General features: G+C 30.1%; 1 protein-coding gene and 2 non-coding genes across 4 annotated transcripts; 2 read left to right on the top strand and 1 right to left on the bottom strand.

Annotated features, from left to right (window-relative positions):
* Positions 1–5537: 5537 nt before the first annotated feature.
* On the top strand, positions 5538–7343 carry LOC101505062 (uncharacterized). Of its 2 annotated transcripts, none has more exons than XM_004488488.4 (2): positions 5538–5984; positions 6468–7343. In XM_004488488.4, the coding sequence occupies exons 1-2, from the start codon at positions 5692–5694 to the stop codon at positions 6823–6825; spliced, it is 651 nt and encodes a 216-aa protein (XP_004488545.1). In that variant the 5' UTR covers positions 5538–5691; the 3' UTR covers positions 6826–7343. The 2 variants fall into 2 exon arrangements, with proteins under 2 accessions (XP_004488545.1, XP_004488544.1); XM_004488487.4 differs by having other exon boundaries at positions 5540–5984; positions 6342–7343.
* A 478-nt stretch (positions 7344–7821) lies between these two features.
* On the top strand, positions 7822–7893 carry TRNAD-GUC (transfer RNA aspartic acid (anticodon GUC)). The gene has a single exon. It is a non-coding gene; the product is annotated as a tRNA-Asp (tRNA).
* A 62-nt stretch (positions 7894–7955) lies between these two features.
* Positions 7956–8029, bottom strand: TRNAI-AAU (transfer RNA isoleucine (anticodon AAU)). Its single transcript has one exon. It is a non-coding gene; the product is annotated as a tRNA-Ile (tRNA).
* Between the last annotated feature and the right edge of the window lie 420 nt (positions 8030–8449).

The following is an 8449-nucleotide window of genomic DNA, read 5'->3' as shown; positions in this document are numbered from 1 at the left end:
GATTACACTCATTATTGTTGGGTTTATCTTATGAAAAACCGGTTTGGATTTTTTTGATATTTATCTTATGTTTCGTCTTATGGTAAAAAACTCAACATAATGCTGTTATAAAATGTTATCGTTGTGATTTAGGTGGTGAAAATACCTCTAATAAATTATTTCAATTACTTGTTTATGATGACACTCTCCACTAGACATCTTGTACTAATATTCCTCAACAAAATGAAGTTGTTGAAAGGAGACACCGTCGTACTATTGAGATTACTCGTTTCCTTTTATTGTGTGTTTCAATTTCAGTCCCTAGTAAGTTTTGGGGTGAAGCAGTTTTTACTGTTGTCCATGCCATTAATAAATTCCCATCATTTTTCATATCAGGTTTGGTTCCATTTGAAAAATTGTATGCTTTTATCCCTGATTACTTTTTTTTTTGAAAGTATTTGGTAATACTTATTTTGTTCTTTGTCCACAAGTAGAATGCAATAAATTGTCTTCTCGTTCTGTCATGTGTGTTTTTCTTGGTTATGAGGATGGTTAAAAGGGTTATTGTTGTTATAATCCTCATGCAAGAAAATTTTATGTTTCTCATCATGTTGTTTTTCTCGAGCACATCCCATTTTACTTTGTTTCCTTTGATTCTCATATTACTAATAGTTTGAAACTAACCCATATTAATCTGTTTGGTCCTCATGATAATGCTTATAGAGATTGTAATATTGAGAATTGCAAGAGAAATACTAATACTCCAGATGATGACATCCCTCTTGTCCCCTTACTGTCCAACCACCTTATGTGATTGTTGATCATCCGCCTTCATCTTCGCCTCCTCGTTACCCATCATGTCACCAAAAGTCTACTTAGTTACCTTATTTTGTCTATTCCACTTACTCAACTTCATTTGTTTCTTTTTTAACCTTTATTCATAGTTTGTCTTAACCTATATTCTTGATCCTCTTTGGAAGCAAGCTATGGCAAAAGAACTCTATGCATTGCACAAAACAAATACTTGGTAATTAGTACCTATTTCTTTTGAAAAACGTGCTATTGGATCTTGTTGGGTATACAATATCAAAACTGAGTGTGATGGGTCGATAGAGTGCTACAAAGCTCGTTTTGTTACTAAGGGATTCTCTCAACATGGTATGAATTATGAAGAAACATTTGCTCCTATAGCCAAGATGACCACTATTTGTACTCTTATTGAAATTACATCTATTCATTAGTGAAATATTTCTCAAATGGATGTTAGAAATGTCTTTCTAAATGGTGAACTTTATAAAGAAGTCTATATGGTCCCTCCACAAGGTGTTGCTCATAATTAAGAGGAAATGTGTAAGTTAAAAAGACTCTTTATGGTCTTAAACAAACTCCTCGAGTTTGGTTTAAGAAATTCTTTATTGTGATCATATCTCTTGGTTTCTGCTTTAGTGAACATGATTCTGCATTGTTTATCAAGTCTACCACTTATGGTCGTACTATATTTTCCTTGTATGTTGATGATTTAATTATTACTGGTTGATGATATTATTATTACATGGGAGTCATGTGTGGTCGCACACCCTAAACATGATGATGAAATGACTCAGGCCCTATTCTCTATTTCTTGGGGATTGAAATTACTGAAGTAACAATGTCAATTATAAGGAAGGGGGTTTGAATTATAATTGCCCCTTTTTAATTTTTTTTGTTAAAAACTAAAGTGTTTAACTCAAGATTGATCTTTGTTACAAACGAAGAACGTTCTTGGATAGTAGTAAGAAAACAACAATATTAATTCATCAATATAAAAACTGATTGTAATACAAAAAGTAAATAGAGATAATGAAAGAGAGATCGCACAAGGATATATCCTAGTTCATCCAACACGGGTTACGTGCAGTCCTCACATTTGTGAGATTTTCCATTAAGTGCTCAAAGCAAGAAAGTTCTTAGTTTTCACACAACTTTCACAGATCAATCTTGATCTATTACAAAGTTCTACCTTTCTACCTAGAAAAGATTTCCACAAGTTACCTTACACTATTTTAGAAAGGATTTTACAAGCTACCTTTTAAATCATAAAATGATTTTTACACAATACTCAAGCTATGCCAACAATATAGCATTGAGTTACAAAGTAATGATTTTTGAGATTGTTAGAATTTGAGTATGCTCAACTCTTGTTTGAGAATAGATTCTGGAATTTAGAACCGAGTAAGTACTGATTCTAATATCACACTAAGGACAAAACTGAAATTTAGAATGATTAAGAAGCTCAAGTATGATTGAATGAGTGATGTTTTCCTTGGAACTTTAAGTTTTGATTTGTTCTTCATCGTGAAGCTTTATTTATATGCTTCAAGAGAGCTTATGACAACTCATTTTGCCGTTGGAAATAGTCCAATTTTCATGAGTAAGTGAATGAATAAGATCCGCCATAAAGCAAGAATTTTCTTACTGAAAACAGGAATGTTCTTGTGAACCAATAACGTTATTCGAATTTGTCTTGAGATGAACTGACTTATGTTCTGAATTTGAAAGTTTTCTGAAGTGATCCCATGCCTTGAATCGCGTGTGCAAGTCTGTTTGAAAGTACAACAACAGTGTCCTTTCCAGCTTGTCAGTTTGTACTTGCACTTGCATAACTTGGAGAACGATCTTGCTTTAAATATTTTGTGAAGCAAAGTGTTTTGCCTTCAAATTATGGAGTAATTATTGCTTAGATTTGTTCTTTTATATTTCTGATGAAGATATGTAATTGATTACACTTACTAGATCGAATCTTTTATATAGAAATCTGATCATTCTTATTTATCGCATATGTGGATAACATTCTTTGTTTTCCAAAAATCTGTCAAGAATGTTCTTCGTTTCATTGATTTTGCTTTAATTATTTTAATATGATATATTTTTTAATGCTTGATACCTATCTTGTTTTAACACACTCAAATACACATGTTAAATACCAAAACACTTAGAATCATAATTAAAAGTCTTAATTAACATTTTGTTAATTATCATCAAAATATTAATTTGGGATTTTGTCTCAACAATTACATATTCTCCTAGAGACTACCTTTTGTCTCAATCCAAGTACATTGCTAACATTCTTGCACAAACTCATATTTTGGATACTAGAGCAGCAAATACTCCTCTTGAGTTGAATGTGAAGTATGCTTCCTCTGATGGTGTTCCTTTACTAGATCCCACATTGTATCGTACTTTAGTTGGCATCCTGGTGTATCTTACGATTACTAGACCTAATATTGCTTATGTTACATGCTTATTCTAATGTTGATTGGGCTCGTGACCCCACAAATCGTAAGTCCGCCACAAGATTTTGAATTTTTCATGGAGATTCTCTTATTTCTTGGAAGAGTAAGAAACATGACATTGTCTCTCGTTCTTCTACAAAAGCTGAATATCATGTTATGGTATGACTATCTCTCTTTTGTCTAATATGAGTATCTCTCTTTCTGAATATGATTGTCTAATATGGATTTTGTCTAATATGATTATCTCTCTTTATGAGTCAATTCTGATGCCCGACGATAATAAAGGTGCTATTCAAATTGCTCATAATTGGTCTTTCATGAATGCACCAAGCACATTGAGATTGATTATCGTCTTACTCATCATCATATTCAGCATGAAAAAATTACTCTATTGTTTGTCTCTTCCTCCTTACAAATTGTTGATATGCTCACAAAGATGTATTCCTTTAAACATTTTCATTTTTTGGTTGACAAACTCCCAATACTCCTTGTTAATACATCATGAATTTGAGGAGAGATGTTAGATAATATTGTTATCATGTATTAGTAGTAAAGGTACTTTTGACTTTTTTATTCTCTATTATACATACCTATTGTAACACTAGCAAACCTAAGCTTTGTTCATATGTAAATGAAACCCTAGCAAGAGTTCCCTTTTTATCCCTTTTCTTCTTCCTCCTCTATGTTTATGTTAGGTTTATATTGTTAACACCTATATCAGCTGTACATTTGGATATAAAATACTCGATTTATGAAATAGAGAAATACTTCAAATTTGATATGATATATACAAATAAAAAAAACTATATTCCATTTAAAAAAATGTTAACACTAGTATATAAGACACGTAATGTTGTGGTAGTGTCGGCATGAAAGATGTTTAGGGTGTACGACCGCACATGACTCTAAATTTATTAATGGTTTCAACATGTCTTTGATACTTAGAATTATAAAAAAAAAAAAATAGTTTTGATCCTCGTAAATTTTTTTGTTTGATTCACATCTCTATAAATACAAATTAATTATGTAGCAATGTATGTTTTGTTGGGACTAAAATAATCTAACAATACTAACAAGTTTTTGTTTGAACAATACAGAAAGACAATAGAAATTAGAGTTTTCAATTTTGGTCACCCTTTCAAACAATAATCATCAGATTTTTAATTTTTAATTTCTAATTTTTATTTTAGTTTTTATTAAAAAAAAAAAAGCTTAATGGTGTTAGAATTTTTTTAACAGAATTTGGATTGAGGGACCAATATAAAATGAATCTATAATTGCAAGGATGTGAATCAAATAAAAAAACGTATAAGAACCAAAATCAAAAAATGTTATAATCGTCGGAACCAAAGATATATTTAAACTTTTATTAATTAATTATCTTATGACTAAGATAATGACTAATATAATACCCTAGAAAACAAAAAAAGTTTTCCCCTTCTTAATTCTCGTACTCTAGTTACTCCTTGGTCCCTCAAGTTTGTTAAGAAGAACAAAATAATCAAATTATTTTCCAAAAGAATCTTCTTTACAAACAATTGTCTGTCTTTATTCTCATCTCAAAAAAATTCTCTTATTGAGATGATTACTGAATGGGATCTTATCATGCAAAAGTAGGTTGATCAGATCAAAGATAATGAAATTCATTATCATATTCTTAGTCATAAGATCTATGATTAAGTAATTAATATTTATAATAAACACAATGAATTGATTAATATCACACCAAACATAATGAAATGTATTATCATTATATGACTTATAAAAAATAAAGAACATGTTTAAAAAAAATATGGTACAAAGTTCAAACTTCGCACATGACACTCAAATTATCAAAGACGACACTAGTGAGATTAATGAAGGTAAATAATTGACTTATGCTCCATAAGAGGAGTGTGTTCCAATCCTGCTATTGATTTAAAGATTTTTGTGTGATTAATTGATAGATATCAATCTCTAAATCTTGAAATCTATTATAATCTTGATGAGTTTTTGAAATTCAACTCAATTACACTTTTTGTTAAAAAAATAATATTGAGCAACAATGGTTGCTAACTTGCTATAAGCACGATTGAGTGGCCATAGACCAAATGTGGCATATATAGTGAAAGACTTTAATATATTTGTTTTAGTGTTCATCCATATTAATTTTACCCCCCAATTGAAAGGGAAAATATCATAAAATTAAAGGGCCAATATGCAAAATAACAATCTTTGTTTCTATTCTTGCCAATCTCATGTCCACATTCAAAGCCACTCAAACAACACAACAAAACAAAAGTAAACTTAACAACAGCCTCAATTTGCTTCATCACATAAAAGTCACAAACACAAAACAGAACAAACATCTTACAAATCTCAACTCTCTTCCTCTATCTCTCAAATGAAAAGCTAATTAATAATATATTTGAAAACCATTGATTAAACATTTAAAAAGCTTATGGCTTTTCTTCTACCAAACCTCCAACCTTATCTCCTAGCTCAATCTAAATCCAAAGATAAAACTTTTCACCAAACACTTTCACCACCAAAATCCACTTCTCATTTTCTTTCATCTTCTCACTTATCCTCCCTTCAAACTCCAACTACTTCACAAGTTAACACACCACCAAGTGTTCAAGATAAACAGCTGTCAAAGGATGAATTCTATGTCAACCTTGGTCTTGCTGTTAGAACCCTCCGTGAGGATACGCCTATGATCTTCATCAAAGACCTCAATTATGATATTTATAGGTAATTTCTCACCCCATGTCACTATTTCTTATAATTTTCTTTTTTTCAGTGTTTTTTTTTCCCCGTAATATTTTATAAACAAAGTTTTACTTTTTAGGGGTGATTGTCGGATAGTGTAAAAAAAATTTCCACTAACGATGTATATATAAATTAAATCCTTTAGAAATTAGATTAGGAAGTGTTTTTCGAAAATGCATTTTCTCTAGTTAGTTTCTATATTTTTTTTCTATCGCTAATAAAATAGATATTCTATAACCAAATGTTATTCCAGTCATCCGCGTAATTTCAAAAGAAAATTGAAAATGTTGTTAAAATTTAAACATTACCCTTATTTCAATTGGATTTTGATAATTTCAGGGATGATATAACATTTTTGGACCCCTTAAATACATTTACTGGGATTGAAAAGTACAAATTGATCTTCTGGGCATTAAGATTTCATGGAAAACTATTGTTTCATGAGATATCACTTGATGTATACAGAGTTTGGCAACCTTCAAAGAATGTGATATTGATTAGGTGGAACCTTAAGGGTGTGCCACGTGTACCTTGGGAAGCTAAAGGAGAATTTCAAGGTACTTCAAGATATAAATTGGACAAAAATGGAAAAATTTATGAACATAAAGTTGATAACTTGGCTTTCAATTTTCCAAAGTATATCAAACCAATTTCAGTTTTGGATTTAGTTACATCTTGCCCTGTAAGTCCAAACCCTACATTTTTGTGGGGTCCTATGGATGTCTACTCTTCTTCATGGATAATCTTATACAAGGCAGTTAGGGATACATTGGATCAAGAAGGGAGTTTGCTACCACAAGATGGTCTACCTATATGTTCATAAATCATAACTATGATCTATCACTTAGTGAATTGTATCATATGTCACACATCCATAAATTTTAAGTTGTAGGACCAATACTCATTATATATGATATCATAGCGACAAATCTAGAAATTTTGAATTGTTGAGGCAAAACTCTTATATATAAAATTGTAGGAGCAATACTCGTATAATTATATGATACATAGTATATATTATGTTGGGGCAACTAATATATACTGATGATATATTTGAAGAGCTTACACAGATGATATATTTGATATACATCAATATGTTGTAATCTTCTAAGATTAATTTTAATAATTTAGATTTTTTTTTTACTCTGTCATAGAAGTGGATCATGTCATTTTTTTATACTTTTTTTTTCCTTGTAGGTAATGGTATAATCTAAAGTAGTATCTATTGACATTATTGTTCTGTTATAGAATGTATCATAATTTGGTTGTTTTCATTTCATTTGAAGACATATTGTTCTTTAAAATGAATTTCACCTGATATGAAGTTGCCTTTTTTATGTATTTTTTTTCTCCATTCTAGTATTGGATTTGTGTATTACCTTATTTTGACTTGAATGCTTTCTGCAAGAATTTTCATTGTGATGAATGCTAGTTGCTAGAAATGGGAAAATAGCACTTGGTTGCAAAACACACTTATGCTTATCCTAACTCTACAAATCCTTTTTTTTTTGTGCATCTTAATTCTCCTTACATATATAGTTAAACAATGGTTGCGAAGAACAAGTATTAAGCACCTATCCTATCTAACATCTTATTTTGAATGAATCATTTATTTAATTAATCTTAATTAAATTTAAAATAATTTATGTTCGGATATTTACATAAAAGTGAGTTAATTAATAGATCTGAGTGTAAAAATTACATTAAGAGTCAAAAACTACGAATAATAATTTCTAATCGACATTACTTCAATATATCAAAATGAATGTCAAGAACCACATAATTAAGATATCTTATTTCAATTAAATAACACAAATGAGTCGTTGTAGTATAGTGGTGAGTATTCCCGCCTGTCACGCGGGTGACCCGGGTTCGATCCCCGGCAACGGCGTTTGTATTTTTTATTTTATTATTATTTTATCAGAACTTAGAATTAAAAAATGAAAAACAATTTGACCCATGCAGGTCTCGAACCTGCGACCTTGGCGTTATTAGCACCACGCTCTAACCAACTGAGCTAATGGGCCATTTGATATTAAAATTTTATAATTGGGATAATCATATATTGTGTTTTTCGTGCAGCAAAATTCCAGTTTACAAATAATTTGTTATTTGGTAGTAGGCTTTATGGAATAAACATGAATCTTTGTAAAAAAGATAGTAGGCCTTATTGACTTTATTTGTGTAGACCCAAAATAATGGAAATGTTATCTGTACCCTTCAAATTATATTCATACCCTCATAAATGCGATGAAATGATGTATTTGTTTTCGTATAAATATTAAAATTTGCTGTTTTTTTATTTTATCAATTTTTTAAAAGATTTTCGATACAAAATTTACATTTCGGAAAACGTTTTTCAAATTTTCCGGTATAAATATAGTTACTAAAAAACTTATTTTCAAGATTTTTAGTACCGAAAAATTTATTTGAAGTTTTCCAAAACT

Source organism: Cicer arietinum, chromosome 1 (assembly GCF_000331145.2).
Source record: "Cicer arietinum cultivar CDC Frontier isolate Library 1 chromosome 1, Cicar.CDCFrontier_v2.0, whole genome shotgun sequence".
Lineage (NCBI taxonomy): Eukaryota > Viridiplantae > Streptophyta > Magnoliopsida > Fabales > Fabaceae > Cicer > Cicer arietinum.
Note: the sequence above shows the minus strand (reverse complement) of the source record. Positions and strands in the feature narration are given on the sequence as shown.

What these genes read in the sequence shown, in the direction of transcription:
- LOC101505062 (XM_004488487.4), top strand. Translation starts at nt 5,692, where the DNA reads ATGGCTTTTCTTCTACCAAACCTCCAACCTTATCTCCTAGCTCAATCT. An exon ending in CTCAATTATGATATTTATAG is followed by an intron (nt 5,985 to 6,341) that starts GTAATTTCTCAC and finishes TGATAATTTCAG; the next exon opens with GGATGATATAACATTTTTGG.